Source organism: Phalacrocorax aristotelis, chromosome 4 (assembly GCF_949628215.1).
Source record: "Phalacrocorax aristotelis chromosome 4, bGulAri2.1, whole genome shotgun sequence".
Lineage (NCBI taxonomy): Eukaryota > Metazoa > Chordata > Aves > Suliformes > Phalacrocoracidae > Phalacrocorax > Phalacrocorax aristotelis.
The window spans coordinates 22,633,971-22,650,476 of NC_134279.1; the positions used below are offsets into that span (position 1 = coordinate 22,633,971).

The following is a 16,506-nucleotide window of genomic DNA, read 5'->3' on the forward strand; positions in this document are numbered from 1 at the left end:
TCGCAGGAAAGCCTGCTGACATGCTCCCACACATCTGCCATCGCTGGAGCTGTGTCTCCACTGGTCCAGTTCACAGTCTGGTGTTTCAGTGGCTGCCTTCCATGCTGTTCACCATGTGACTTCTGCATGGTTACCATCTCAGAGCTTGTAGCACCAGAGCAATCCTTTTGACTTCTCCCTCAACAGTTTGGGCTGCCTACCAAGAAATCCTAGTATTGCAGCTAGTTTGTGATGAAAGCTAACACCAACTTCATTCTCTTACAGTGCTGTATAACTGCTGGCTGTTGAAAATGTCTTACTCTGTTTCTGTGTAGTAAAAGGACATCCCCAAGCCCAGGGTTTCACTTTGGATGTGAGACAGCAGTTGGTTTGCATCCACCCTCATCTTTGCAAAGTCCCTCATGATGCTCTGTAGGGATAACCAGAGTACCAACGCTGGTTGTGGGAGACAGCGGCATGCAGCAGGCTGGCTGTAGAGAGTGGGAACATAAGGCACCTAACCAAGCTCCCATAAAGCACTCTGGCAGCTTTTCATTGCTGAAATGTTTCCGTTCCTGTTAAATGAATATATGGACCTTTCTGAAGCACAGCAAAATAAATATATTCCATGGGACACGGTGCCTTTTCCCAACAGGCCTTGGGTGCTCAAATGTTTCCATGGCATGGAACGTACAGGCAGAAAGTTTGGCTGAAATTCGCTGGAGGCGGACAACAAAACTTTGCTATCTTTGTGTTGAGGAGGCAGCAGTCCTATGTCTGTGCCAGTAAAGTCTCTCTCCTTCCCCACAGCATAAAGTAGTATTTTTAATGATAAAATATGCATATATAATATTTTGCAAACAAATATTTACAGAGATTTGCAGAGCCTAAAATATTTATTTATGATCTCTAATTCCAGAGTGCACAATTTTATCACGTTCTCATAGTGGAAGATAAAAAACATACAATATGTTTTGTATAACTATCATGCTCCATCTGGTTGATGGATGATGATGTATTTTTCTGTATAATGTTATTAGAAGGGTAGAACTGATTAGAATTTGTAGTGAACTATATGCCAGGCATACATAATTTGATTGCAAGAAGTTGCTTGGTTTTGCTGGGTTTTGTAAAACATCCACTGGAATATATTACTTGCTGCCTCCATTATTTATTGCATATGTTTAAGCAGGACTTATGGAGCTGTTAGTGTTATTTGTTTATTGCCTGGCATTTGGTGCCACCGTTCATACATCTCAGAATGATTTGCTTAGATACCCAATGTAGGTTTTTCTTTATTTCCTTTTCCTTTCTAAATCCAACTCTCTTGTAACACATTCCCACATTACATAGCCAGGAACAGGCAGTTGTTCCTCTCTCTGTTTCTTTGCTTATCACTTGGTGCTTGTGATTTTCTGAAGCATCCTATGTCCTAGTATTCATATTGGTGTTTTGGAGTAGCTGCCCAGTAAAGATACTCTCTTGCACTTAATTATTCCAAGGAATGGAACTGATCCTTTTCCTTTTACTATTTTTTTTGTTTAAAAGCCATTCAAACCACTCATATTAAGAGATTAATTTGCTTTTATAACCAAGCAGCAACATAGTGACTCCATTAAAAGATCATCCCGTTCAGGCCAGCAGGGACTATTCATGTGAGCAAGCTGAGCCATGTCTGGCCCTTTCCCCGAGATAAACAAGAAATGTTGAACCTCACCTTGTTCTGGTCATAATTTCTAAAGTAAAGGTGAAAAGCAGGAAGCCCCATTGTGGTCCCCCAACATTGCTGAAACAATACGGGCGATGCTCACGTGAACTTCCAAATGACCATTTCTTACAGGCCAGGTCTTCACCTGCTGAGTCTTAAATGGCCACATCTCAATTTTTGCTGCAAAAATAAGATTCTGAGATTGCAGTTTTAAAAAGCTACATCATTTGCCTTGTCCTGTGTGTTAATCAAATCCATCCATCTTCTGGCCGGATCTGAGGTCAAGCATCGTGGTGGACAATGCTGTGAAACACAGAGGGAAAATAGCATTTGCAGTTGTTCTTAGTGTTTGAAAATAACTTTAAATTTTGAAAATTTGAATAAAGTTTGAAAATAACTTTAAAATTCAGAAAAAGCTGATTAAGACTTTAGCAGCATCCCTTTGAGAGGGCTCACCCAAGTAGTAGGCTATCCAAACTTGACAGCAAGAAGCTTTCCATATTCCCATACTGTCCTGAGTTTCATATCAATGCCTCTTACAAATCTCAGAGGAAAATGGCTATGCTTTGAATGGTTCAATATATTTTAGAAAATGTACTTGTAGGTATATTCATCCACTAGTGATCCAATTAATCGTGACAGGAATCTCTCTGTTGTTTCTCCCCCGTCTCCCCCCTTTTGGTATGCTATAAAGCAAGATATACATGGTAAGCAATCCAGCTGTCAGAAAGCAAAATGAAAGCCCAGTGTATGTACACAGCCTCCAAGACCATCAGCCAGCCGCCGACATTTTATGCATGTTAATGTTGCTCAGAAAATAGCTTCTAACAATACAGTCTGTCTTGGGTGGCTCCGCTGAACTTGTTTTATTTTCAGTGTTTGTGCTGGGTATTTGGAGGAGGAAGCATGAGCAATGTGGATGCTGGACTGCCTTAAGCAGAACCTGTATTGCACCCTTGAAAGGCATGTCTTGTGCATACATATCCCATTACTGCACCCAGACAAGGAGGCTGTATAGCTGCGTGAAACAAACTGCTGAGCTCCCATGAACAACATGATATGTTTAGGGTTCTTCAAATTTTATGGTCCAATGGCAGCTAATGATTGTTTATTGGTTATATTTAATGCACACCAGGGATAGTTTAGTATTTGATTTCTCTTCATGCAGAAAATAAACTCTCTGTAGTCTTTATTACTTGGGAAAAGCTTTAGGTGAATATAGTGACTTGTCATTGTGGAAAAGGAGGAAATTAAAAAGTAAAGGAAAGCAGTGCCACGGAGCTCGTTATGAACACTGAAATCACTTTTGGAAGAAGCAATGGGCTTTTGAGCAGCATTCCCTGCATCTGCAGACTTTCAGATAACCCACTCTGCCTTCTACTGAGCCCTGAAGCAGCTCGTTTGCTTAATGGCAGCAAAATCTAAACTTGTAATGCCGCAAGTCCATGTTCACGGAGCAGCTGCGCATTGGGGGTCAGAAGTAACTCAAGATTAGCAACCGGGAAGTGAGTTGCCTGATTGCTTCCTTGTTTTGAGGAGCTCATTTATGCAGCTCATTGTGCATGTGGGTTTTTGTTTTTTTAAGGGAAGAAAAGCTCAGTGTGGTATTTGTCTGATTAGCAATTTACAGCTCCTCAACGCAATTGGCGGGATGCCTGTGTTTTGATGTTTTGGTCTTAATTTGAATTTTTAATGAGGTATGACTTAAACAGGTTCAAAGTTGCACCTCTTCCTGAAGACCACAAAAACCCCAGCTTTTTAAAGTCCCTCTGCAGATTAGAGGCAGTCCTGCAGCTTTCCATTTAGTTGCCCAAGACTGAGTGTTATACACGGTTTCATAGAAAGGTGTTTTTTCTATTCAAACAAATAAAAAATGACATCACATTTTTAAAGCATGCAGAGAAGCAGAAGAAGCTGCCTCTGGTTTTCACAAGCTGTACTGTTGCTTAGATGAAGCCATCTCTCATTGGAAGGGGACCCTTTTGCTCTATGCCCATCCCCTACTTACCCTGAGGGCAGGACCTGGCTCCCCAGCTGTTTCCCGTCCACAGCATCTATCCCTTGTCACTGAATTGTGCTCCACAACCAAAGAGACAGATTTTTTAGGGGAACAGGGTGGAAAATTTCATCCATTTGGCTGGCTGGAAAGGAAGCCAGTTGTTCCGCACTTCTTTGCTCAGCCCGGCACGGCTTTTCCCTCATGCAGTATTTCAGCTTTCACTGATTTTCCCTGTGTCCCAATCTATATGCATTCAAAAACAGCTGCATCAGATGTGACCATATGGCATCATGCTGTAAGGAGTAAAGAGAGAGTTCGTGTCTTTCCTCTTCCCTGAGCTTTTCACGAGCTGACTCACTCTTTGTGCTGAAGGTAAACCAAGTTGCTTTGCAACTGAAGTACACTGTGCTCCTGGCTCCTGTGTGGCAGGGGCTGGGGGATGTTTTGAATGTGAAACTGGCAAGAAAGTTCAGCGTGTTTTAATTTAGAAAAAAACCCAATGAACCCTCTGAGTCCTCTCCTACACACCAACACTCTTATTATCAGTAAGAAAAAGTTGTAGGGCTGCATATTCCCTTATTTATATGTGGCAGCTGAGGCATAAGCACTAGTTACACCTTTTTCCTATGGGATGGGATAGGTATAAAGCCTGAAATGCCGTGTAATGTGTGCGCTGCTCTATGCGGACATCTTTTTTCAGGGATGGGGGAGGACTTTTTACAGGGACTTCATTATCCTTGAAACCTCTATTCCTCTGTCAAATCTAGTTGCAATTGGGCGACATTTCAGCTGTTATTATGGGTGATACGCAGATGTCATGATCACATAAACCCTTTCCTATAGGAAATCAGACTCAAATAGTCTCTAGTCACTCCTGTTGTTCCATTACCAGCTGCATCTAAATCACCTTGAACTTCAGCAGCCACAGAGGAAACAAGATGTCCCTGCAATCACTCTGAAAGCCTCTGTTTGCTTCTCGCATTAAGATTTTGATGCTGTCACAGGAAGATTTTGGACGAACAGCTGCAGAGGCAGTTCAGGAGTGACGGTCATGGAAGCGACAGTATTCTAATTTGTGACAAATAGCAGTGCAACCATATATGTATATATCAATATAACTTCAACACTGACAGGACCTGAAATTTATATGAACAGGGAGGGAAGTGAGAAGCTTTATCTACATCTTTGAATTTATTCATATCTGGGCTTCTCCCAGTGACAGAGGTTCAGGGCATGTTTTATTCTCTTGGCAGGTGGCTCCTGCTGATCTCTTCCATGGGGCTGCTGGCACAGATCTTTCTGCCTGTTGCAAAGTCCATTGGAAGGCAAAAAACATTCAACACGTGCACTAGAGCTGTCATTTGTGAGAAATGTTCTCTCTTCCCCCATAATAAATTCATATATACGGTTCCTGCTTGCTTAATTATGAAATTCCATTTGATGTTTAGTATAAGAGTGAGGTTTTGCATTCTTAGTCCTCCGTATAGAAACAGAGCTGTGACTTGCAGCGTTGCAAACACCACGAGATATTACTATTTTAAACATTGTGTGAAACTTTCTTGGAATTTATACTCGTCTGTCTTGTAACCAGTCACTTCCATTTTATCTTCCTGTCACCTGGAATGAACTAGGAATGGAAATGTAATTTCCCAGGGCCCTTAAAAATGTGGGGGGTATTAAATGCGGTTGAAATTAAGCGATTAATAATTTAGTTTTAGGCCATGAATCAACTTCATGTGATGGCACAGACTATATGCAACCCTCGAAACATTAGTGGAAACAAAACACTCCGGAGGTTCAGGGAAATAAAACGCTCTAAAGGGGAAGTTGCTGAACCTAATTAAACCTCAGCACTCTGTTATCCAAATCATGCTTCCTATTTCCACCAATTTTACTCTGATCTGCTTGCCGGAGAAATGTCATTTCACTTGACAGTTGACAGACAGCTTGTGTTGCATCAGAGCCGGAGAGGGAAGAGGAGCTTAAAGTGAAGAAGCTCCATGGATGCTCGTCGGACCCCTTCCTTAAAAAAACCCACAGTTTTAAAGAGGATTTTTTCTGACAGATGTAGAAAACCTTAGCAACTAGGCCTCGTGCCATTTTCTCCCTGCTTCCTCCAGAGGTAATTATCTTACTCCATCAATAGCGCTGTCAGAAACTGGGCACATAATTCAGCATTTAAATGAACAAGCGATATAATATTTCCTGTCTCCCACCAGCGTGTTTTGCAGCTCACATTCTTCTCTGTCACTCGTTCACTCTTGATGTATGTCCTGGGTGCAGTCCTTGAATGCCTTCTCTCCTTTGTGTTTCATTACAGATGTTGGCTTCGACTTGACACCTACTTCATTTGGAGCTTTATAGGACCGGCGACCTTGATAATTATGGTAAGAACTCCTAATTAACTACTCCATCTCTTAGGTCAAGAAATAAAACTTTTGCTGTCCCTTTACTCTTTACCTTTAATTTACACAGATTAATTTGAGAAAGGCATGTTCTTCTGTGACCCCACCTGGCACGAACAATTAGACCCTCATTACAAAAGGCCCTTGGCATTGCAGAATACTTGATCAAAATGGGCCAGAGAGCTTTGGAGGGGGCGCTTGCAGAGTTTGGTTTCTACCGTTGGACATTTAGAAGTGCCAAGCTCTATTTTGATGCCATTCACTGCCTGCCCCTGTTTTTTTGAATTCCAGAGCAAAGCTTCTTATCGATCATGCAAAAAAGGGAAATCTGGGGTGGGGGGAATGAAATGAAGTCCAACCTGGAAGAGAGATTTGATGGGGGTTTTTCCTCCCCAGCAGAGGTTGAAGCTTGTGTGACTTCACAGTTAGCACATTGCCAGTGTATCAGCTAACACAGCAATAAGGTAGAGAACCCAACTTCAGAGGCAGCTGGAGTTTTTCTTATACTTTAATCGCTACAATATGGTTTAAATAAACCATCCTTTGTTTTGAATAGACTACAGTTTGGCTAACACAGCAAACTAGGCGTTTCTCCCTTCAATGCAGACATTGTCCCTGCTTCTCCTGCAACTGGGGGCCATTTCAGCAGCCTTCCACGTCAGGGAGGGGCCCGTGCAACCAGCTACAACTGTTGGGGTTTTTTTCCCCTTCAGCAATTAATTCATAAAAAGATATCTTCCCTTTTTGATTACATCTCAAACCCTGGCCTGGGCTTTTGGGGGAACTCCTTTCCAGGAGTTGGCAGCCTTGTTTACACTGAGGCATTGAAACACCATCGCATCTTTTACAGAACAAATTAAACTTTTTTTCCTTTGTATTTTCTTCAACTTTGCATTGTGCTAAGCATCTTCAGGAATTGTGATTTCCCTGCCCATCTCCTCCGTTACACCATAGTTAAAACATATATTCACAGAAGAAGATGCTTTTTCGCTTCATTAAAATGGGGCCAGCTAAGCAATATGCTTGGAATGACTTTTCACGACTGTACATCTCAGACACAGAAGAGCTGTTACAGCAAATACTTTTAATTTTCCACAGTGTCATTTGAAGCACTAGAGTTGATATTAGAACCAGCCCTCTATCAGTAACATATGCAGTGCCACAGCTTTGGTAAAGCTGTGGCATCACCAGTCCTGCAGTCCACAGACCAACTCACCTTATAAAATTCTTGGCAATTTTCTGCGATTCAGTCTCTATAAAACTGTAGCGAGAGTTAATTTCCTACAGCAACCTATCTGTTACAGAGAAGAAGCTGACTTTCTCCCCATCATATTGTGCCATGTCACGTAACCCATTTTTTTTTCCTTCCCCCCACTGCAGCTTAATGTCATCTTCCTTGGGATCGCGCTCTATAAAATGTTTCATCATACTGCTATACTGAAACCTGAATCTGGATGTCTTGACAATATCAAGTAAGTGGCTCGGTTTTTTCTTTCTTTCTTCCTGTTTTGTGTCTTTTGCTGTTTATGCCCCCGTTCCTCTCTGAGGAGCGTACAGGGGAACCAACTCTGCCAGCGGCAGCGATAACCAGAGGCAATACATTCAGTTATGGCACTGCAGGGTGGTTTCTAATAGATACCAACAAGTGGCTGATGAAGAAGCACTGTCTTTATTGGGATTTGGCTGCCAGTGGTGGCATTTTCCATTCAATTTTGCATGAAGGAAGCAAAGCTGCATTTGGTGTCCTTGAAGCAGGTAATCTCCTAGTCCCTCTACATAAAAATAAATCGTGCCCGATAATTACCAGCTAATTATTGCAGTCTCTACGGGGAAGGTGTTGAAATTGTTGATCATTACTATTTCTCTGTGCTCTGAGGGCAGAAGCCTTACTTCTTTTCAGTTTGTTTTGGCCCCTTCCAGTTTTAATGACCCAAATTCCCCCCAGAATCTGATTAGCTTCAGCAGTTACTGGGGTTTTACCTGGGGATGCCCACATCAGAGGAGGTGCTTGCCAGCCAAGGCATGTTTTGCCCTTGGACTTGGTTAACGTCTGAGCCTGGGCATCTTACTGTCTTGCAAGCTGCTTCATTATATTGATAGAATATTAGTCTCCATCAGTGCCTGTTTATTCAAGTACCTCTGGCTTTAATTACTCACGTCAAAAAATACAAGTGGGATTTTAGGTGCGGCGCCTGATAAGATGGGGAGCCTCATAATTAATAAAACCATCTAACAAACTTCAGGAGGAGGAAGTTGTCGGGAGTCAGCACTTCACTGCCGTCCCACGAAAGGAGAGCGTTGTGCAACATGGCTGGAAGTTGGTTCAACCCTCTCTTCCGTGGTGGGAGTGGGAGAAGAGTCACAAGGAGAGCTTGTTAGGAGATGACTGAATTGCACAGCTGCAAGGCAGTTCTCAGCAAGGTTATTGTTCTTACTCCTGAGCTGCTCTCACAGATGCAGCTTTAATTGAAACAAGGTCAGTCCCACCTTAAAATTTCCCCATCAGACAAGGCTTGCAATACCATTAGCGTGCCACGACCTGGCGTGGTCCTTTGGGTGAAGTTTTAGTTTCCTAGGCACAGCTTCTTCGAGGGTTGGGAGGAAAGATGACTGGTGCCTGTACAAATGCAGGAGACCCCAGTGAGCTTGGGCGCTGATTTACCGTGTCTGTCCCCACCCAGGTTACGGGCAGGCTGCTCTGTGTTGTGCTTCTGTTTCTTCTGCCATCGCTCAGCTGTAAGATGAAATTGGAGGAGCAGTCCCTCCTGCATATCCAGGACTGATCCCAGCATGATGGTCTTTCATTCGGTCTTGGATAAGGCACTAAAGGAGTAGTATATTTAATAATATTTATTAATATGACTACTTGTCATGCATTAGTGCTATGGGATTGCTTGCTGAGAATGGTCTTTCTGCGGTTACCCACACAAAATCTGTCTAGAAAGCCTTGCAGTATGACATTTAAATTAAAAAGTGGGGGGGCAGGGGGGTGACACACACCAAAGCCCTTATAATTAAAGCAGAAATAGTAATTGCCTACTAAATAATCTTGCTTGTGCTAATCTCTAGTATCTTTGTTTAAAATGACAGGAATTTCTACAACTGGTTACATCAATTATGATGTAATTGTAAAATATTTTATAGGTTCTTTGGCAGATGAATGTCTATTCCTTATTTGACTCCATTAAAACGTTTTGAAAACACTAGCAATTAAAAAATTTCCAAGTATGTTGCTGATACCCTTCCAAACATATTGCTTCATTACAAATTATTTTTTTATGCTTGAAAAAATAAGAGAAATACCATATAAACTTGGGAGGACCCCAAGCTCATCCTAGGAAGTTTACCAAAACAAGAATTTCAGAAGGGACTTGGTTGTAATTTCTGAATACCTAAGCAGGAAAAGTGAAGTCTCTAAATCCAAGGCACGTGTTTTCTCAATATCAGTTATGCTTGAGTTAGGAGAAGGTGCAGATCTGTAACAGAGAAGGGAATTAACCTTTGCGGGAGCTTTCCTAGGCATGTGAGGGGCTTGCAATCTCTGGAAAACCTTTAGGTAAGATCATAGTCATCTTCAAGGGTAGTCTTCTAGGTAAAATCATGGTCGTCTTCACAAGTCATTGGCTCTAACTCAGTTGCAAAATGTGGTTGTGGTACAGCAGCTCTGGAATAAAAAGCCACATCATTTCACAGGTGACCAGGAAGATCCTTTCTGCCCTTACCTCTGTGGCTCTATACGGTTAGTGAAAAGACACCCAGATCTGTTTCTCAAGATGGTGCTTCCTTTGCTGGCTCTCAGTGTGGTCCCAGAGCCTTGCATCTTGTCTTACCGAGGGACTGCTTTGGAGGGCCCCTTGCTGCCATCTGCGTGTGACAGCTTTACGGCACATGGGGAGCTGAATGGGTGTTTGTTCTCCCAGTTCATTTCCTAGCACTGCTCTGTGTTAGGCTGTGGTGAGGCTCTCGCAACATAAATCCTGAGCCTGTTCAACAACAGCAAAATATTTGATTCCCTATGGCAATGTAAAAATAAAGGCCATAAAATATTTTAATAGGCTGTTAATAAGCGCCCCTGCAATCTGGTGCTTGCCTATGTCACTTTAAAGGTTAGAAATACGTTATGAAGTATAGAAAATAGCCAAATAACTCCACCTAAATTAATGAACTTGATAAAGGATCAGGTGGCACCTGGGATACCTTTAATTACTGCACCAACAGAAAAGCCATTCAAAGGGCAGTGACTGAACCAGATGCTGCGTGGCTGAAAGATTTGTAGGCACTGTTCAAAGTTGTAAAAATAAACTTCCCTAACCTTTAGGAACAGTCCCTATATTATTGCACCATCATGGGAGGATCTGACATTCTCGTGGTAGAGCACTGGTTACCCAGGGGTTACCCGGCAAGAGATCTGATGAGTACAGAGCTGGTTTATTTTTTACCCACGTTAAATTTTCCAACTTAGCCCAGCACTTTCAAGAGGAAGTAGGGTAACCACATATGTGGGTCCTTCCTCCTGTGCTGAGAGCATCCACCCTGTACGGCAAGTTGCTACTGAGCCGATTCAGTGGGTTGCACCTGCTGAGACAGCGAGGTTTGTGCTCTAGTCCTGCTTTTGAGGCAGTTAGCCAGGAGAAGATGTGAGCTCATACATGTGGCATATGTTGTTCGGAGCTGCAAGAGTTTTTTGCCTGATGCTGATGCCAGGAGAGCAGAGTAGTTCCCGTTTCACAACAGGTACCATCACCAAGAGTAGCATGCTTTTACCTAGGACCTTTTGAAAAAGTTCAGTTTGACTTCTTCCTTCAATACGTTTAAACAGAAATGTTAAGGGTTGTCCCAGGGTGGGGATGTCTCCTGCCTTTTAAAGATCTCTTTAGTATGAAGCGATGCAGACAAGGACACCAAAACAGCTGCCTCTTGGGTGGTGCGTGTAGCTTCTGCCCACACCTCCCCAAACATGGGCGGGGAGGAGGTTTTCCTTTCCAGACTTTTCCAATGGCTCTTTCTGGGTGCTCAATGTCCACCGTGGCCATTGCTCTTTCATTTCTTCGTGGCTTGTCAGCAAACACAGGTGAGCAGAGATGGGCAAAGAGGAGCATCATTTAGTCTTTGGTAGCTCTGCCCACATCACTTGTATCTTGCTCATCGCCCATCTGAAAGCATAAGTGGGATGCAAATGGTGCACGAAATTGCTCGTGAGCACAAACTGATTTACTGACAAGAAATGTATCCGGGAAGGGGTTGTTCCAAGGATTGGTTCTCCCATCCTTTACAAGCTTGCAGGGAAGACAGATCTTTCAATCCAGGGACTACGCAAGCTTTCTGGATGGCAAAAACCTGCTGTGCTGCTTGCATCTATAGCCTGCAAGGTGGAGACTATAGGCGTATCAGTGCGGGATTGATGCAGTCTTGCTAGCAGATGGCTCCTCGTGAGGACATGTTACCAGCTGGAATACTTTAGAGCAGCTGGGAGGCTGTTTTACCGGAGGTTGCTGCCGTATGGAGTGATTTCTGGAGTTGAGCAGCTCGAAGTCTCTCCTTCACGCTTTTCCATTGTGCCGGGTAGATGTTAGATGTGCGAAATGTCTCAGACTGTCGTAGACAGGAGTACACTGAATCTTTTTTATATTCACATTCTTGTAGGAAGCCTTATGTGACAAAGGAAAAGACATCTATGTGTGAATAGTCCAGCATGGTTCTTCAGTTTTCCATCCATCAACTCCTTTCTGGGTGGTCAGGCATGTACTGTGTGGTTGCTTGTGGTCCTTGCATGCCAGTTTCCATCTGATCTGTGCCAGATGCTGCAGCACAACAAACCATCCATGTGTTTCCAGATGCTTTACCCCCTTTTTCTGTGCAAAACAGGGTTTCAGGTTAACCCCATCCCAAATACCTTTGCATTGTGTGGCAGTGCAGTGCTTCTGCAGCCATTTAAATACTGCTCATTCCAGTAATTGTGGCGTTAGTAGAGGGAAAAAGAGGGGGGTACACTGGTAGTAATCCAGATGTGCTCTTCGCCATATATATTGAAATCTGAGGTCCTGTCTGCTGTAGGCTGTTATTGTGCACAATATGGGGCACGACAGTTACTTACATGGAAAACTGGTAGGAAATTGGGTGTAGAGAGCAGTTATTTAGTTAACAAAAGGCAGGTTCTGTAAGCAGATTGAAAGGATTCATCAACAGGGCTAAGCAGCTGTCATGCCTGAAATTACACAGGGCATCTCCAAATGGCCGGAGAGGAGAGCGTGAAACCTACTTTCTCCTGGCAGAGGCCAGAAGCCATCCCTTCCCTTTCTTACAGACATGACCTTTCCTTTGAAGTTCCCGTGGGCACCCAACCCCTCGCCCCCTGGCTCTGCCTGGCTGTGGCTGGGTTTGTTAGCATTTCCCCTGGCCAGACCAGACTTCCTGACATTCTTCTGCGCTGCAGTATGTGGCAATGAGATTTTACTTTATTTACTTTGGAAGGGCGACGCGTCAACCATAGCTGCCAAGTGCAGTTGTGGACCCACTAGAAAGAAGGAAAAAGGCGAAGGGCTTTGACAGCTTGCTTCTCTTTTTGTCCCATTTTATTGTGTAATTGATTTAGCCAGGGTATAGCTTGGCTTGTGCCATAGGCCACCTGGATGCTTTTTAGAAAGCACAACTTGTGGGGACCTCTTCAAAGAGGAGCGTGTCAGGCTGTAGGCCTGAGTTTGTTGGAAAAGCTCATCCAGTGTGATAGAAACCCACCCAGGTCATCCTGGAAATTTAATTTTCTTTCTTTCAGACAGTGAGACCCAGACTGGGAGCTCCTTTTGTTGCTAAAGAGGCACTATTAATTAGGGCCCCTGAGACAGTTTAATCCTGGCATTAATCACTGTAGTTTTGTTGCAGCCTTCTTCCCTCTTGTGGAAACCTGCTCCCATCCCATCTTCTGCAACAACAGAATAAGCACTATATCAAAAACCTGAAATCCCCTGGAAAAAAATTATTTATTCTGAACATGCAGAAGAGAATGTTTCCAGGTATTATGGCCAGATTCACAAGAACACACGCTGAAATCACGTCAATGGAGATGATGCAGAAATGTCCTGCATTGCAGTCTTCAGAAATCAATCCCCAAATGACCAAAACAGGCCCCCCTCAACTCACTGGCAGCCATGGGAACTTCAAATGGTCTGAGACTAAAGGCACATGGCCCTGATTTAATGGATAAATAAATGTTCTCCCAAGTTTCTGATTTGAAACAAAACTCACACCATACTCCTTTATTATTTTTGTTTTCATGGGAGTCTCTTGCTAAGAGGCTTACAGAAATAAATCTGAGAATGTGCAACCTAAAAGCCAAAAGTAGTAGCCAAATGCAAAGACTCAACATTGATTATTACCATATAACAACTCGCAAAGCCCAGTCCAGGCTCTTTTAGGGAGTCTGGCCCAGACTGGGGGAGGTGAGGGGCGAGAAGCATCAGGCACAAAACTGAGAAGCCCCTTTTGAAAATATGCCTCGTTTACAAACCGTTGCCGTATCCCACACTCCCCATATGTTGTATGGGTGTAAGTGATTATCTGCTCATTTTCTTGCTTGAACATATGTATTTTATTTAAAGAGACATGACTAATCCCAGCCCTCAGATTAGCTTGTTGTTTCAGTCCTGCGGGTTTTCTTAAGTCATAAAAAAATCCTCAGAGTTAGGTACAAAATTGAAAACAAAGGTTAAATGGAACTTCCAAAAATCGTCTGCAGAAATGTTTAAATTAAAGCCTTGATTTAACACAGTGGTATTGTGCTGGCAGGAATGGAGGTTGACCAGTCTAGTTTTATTTACTCAGCTGATTGAAATGCTGAAAAAGTAAACATCCTGGGTTTGGTGCAGTGAGGAACAGGTTAGACTTTTGAAAATGCAAGATTTCTTCTCCTTTAGTAGGAAAACCTTACATTACCAATGCAGAGCAATAATTTGTAGCAGGTCATCTTTGTTCTTTATTCTAGCTATTCTAGAAACAAGTGAAAGTAGGGAGACAATGAGGATTATTTCATCTTTTTGTACTGAGATTTAAACTCAACTATTGGTTTCCAGATCTTTTTTGTTTAATCATAGGATGCTACAACTTAGAAATAGCTTGCGATGCCAAAGGGTCTGGAATTGAATATTGCATTGGGTTCATCTGGGGGACTTGATCTGCAGACCAGCAGAACTTTAATCCTTCATTACTTCTGGATTTGCGGCTTATTGGGAGCGCACACTGAGGGCACGGTGCAGCGAAGGGGTCCAGCCCTTGGGGATGTGCCCATGCCCAGCGTCTGGGCGCAGAAGGCCCAATCTTGTATCTCCAGCACTCTCTGTTCCTGGCAAAGGGCTGAAGGTCTCAGGCAACGTGCAGACTCCTTCTTTGGAGCAGCAAGCTGGGAGAGGAGGTTACGTGCACCCCTGCAGCTTCAAGGAGGTACATGCATTGGCGTGAGTGGTGGAAAGCGTTTGAAACACAAGCCAGTGAATGCAAACACTTACAGGAGCCACAGTGAACCTCTGTTAAACGTGATCCAGAATCCTGACTGGCCATTACCTGTAACATAATGTTAAATAAAATAGCAGTGCTTGTAAAGAATGAGCCTTTTGTTAAGATTTTCATACAGCCCTACTTATAAAATAGAAAGAGTAACTGAGCGGGTTGTTTAAGAACAGGGCATTGACAATCTATCCTTCACAGCCAACTGTGCTATATGCAGCATTTTTGGTCTCCTCTGTCTTCTGGGGACAGCACCTCCAGGGATGCCTTTTGAAGAGGAATCACCCCTGGATTCCCACTCCAGGAAAGGATAATCTGATCCTAGGGAACAAAAAAAGTCCCCAAACCAGTGTTTGGGTCTGGATATACTTGGATGAGAAATTAAGTATGTGTTTTAACGGTGCTTGGGATGTGCAGGCAGCGCATTCTTTGTCACCAGAAAATGGCAAAAGAGTTTTGCAAGGATGACCAAATGATCTGGGTACTTCTGAAAATGAAGAATAGCTTTTTCTCTCCCTTGGAAAACCTCTGCCCATGCAAAGTTTAGATGTTAGCCACGGAGTACTGAGCTGGGCATTAGAAACTGTCTGCCTCACTTTCCTTGCACAGGAGCTCAGCCTATGATCTTTGTGTCTCCTATGGCCTTGAGAGAGAGTACCATGCCTTCACAAGCCAAACAGTCAGCTTAGCATCTCCCTGTATGCTATGTAAGAAACCACCATGCTTCCTAGTCCCCTGGGTAGCTCAGTGCTGATCCTATATAGCCTTCATGTGCATCTCTGCATGAGCAAACTTTGAACAGGCAGCCTAAAGCAAAGCCAGAAAAATCACTTGGAATTGGCACAAAATGAAGTATTTACAAGCTTCTACCAGGAAAAGATACAGCACATTTAAATTTTGCCAGAGTGCAGAGTTTGTGAGCACCTCAGAAGCAGAAACTCTGCCAGTGCTGAAAAATCATCTGAGATTGCACTTCTGCCTGGGTGCCTTTTTTGCCCAGTGATGTTGATGGCAGCATCTGATTTTGTTTTTGCAATCTGCTGCTGAGTTTTTCACAGAAAGGTTTGCTTAATATTTTACTGTTTTGGCTTTGGTTTTTGCTTGTTTGTCTATGGTTTTCGTGATGGCTGTGTTAATGTTGAATGGTGATTGTAAAGCACTAATCTTCCCACTGAGAGGTGTCGTCCTTTCCGAATTAAAAAAAAAAAAAATCAATCAGTGGTTATTGATTTGAGAGAGTGTCCTCAAAGATATTAAATACCTAAGGTCTTTCTGTGAACCCATAAATCATTATTATTGTTTTAAAAGGGCATACATTTTAAGTATTTTGTCAGCAAGCCCTGCTGGTGCTATTTGGATCATACAAATATGTCTAAAGGCTTTGCTGAATCCATATCATGTGGAAACAATCAGATATGTGGTTACACATCAGTGTGATTTGAATAATCATGCCATGCCTTTGCCAAGCTAGGAGGAAGGAAATAAACAGGGTAAGCAATTCTGAGGGTAATTAATTACTTACAGAAAATGAGATGAGCTTAACAGAATTGCTCTTTCCCATTGCAGCAACTAAGAACCAAACTCAGAAAGCAGGCCGTGACTTCCCCGGCTGAGATGAGGGGAAAAGAGATGATGCTGATGCTTTGCTTTTAGCATAAAGAATCAGGCATAGGTTGCCCCAAATCCTGGGCTTGGGGATTACATAGGGCCAAGGAAGGTTTGGCCTCATTTGTCTGGAAAAAAATTCTGGAATTACCAGTGGAAGTCAGAAGTGGTTTTCAGTCTGTATAAAATTTCCCATACACCAGGGGGTAGGACCCCAACCTTTACAGATCTCCAAGGCATGTAAAGCCAGGGGTTTCTTCTGCAAATGAAGCTGTGACAGGCCTGCTGACCCCCGAGATGGTTACAGAGGTCTT

The 16,506-nt window shown here is 43.1% G+C and overlaps 1 protein-coding gene across 8 annotated transcripts in view; it reads left to right on the forward strand.

Moving 5' to 3' along the window:
* Nucleotides 1-16,506, forward strand: part of ADGRL3 (adhesion G protein-coupled receptor L3) — a 520,031-nt gene that overhangs the window by 454,577 nt on the left and 48,948 nt on the right. For all 8 annotated transcript variants that reach the window (XM_075090573.1, XM_075090572.1, XM_075090568.1 and 5 more), the window contains 2 exons: nucleotides 6,007-6,073; nucleotides 7,472-7,563. In XM_075090573.1, coding sequence (XP_074946674.1) covers nucleotides 6,007-6,073; nucleotides 7,472-7,563 — 159 coding nt within the window. The remainder of the gene's footprint in view (nucleotides 1-6,006; nucleotides 6,074-7,471; nucleotides 7,564-16,506) is intronic.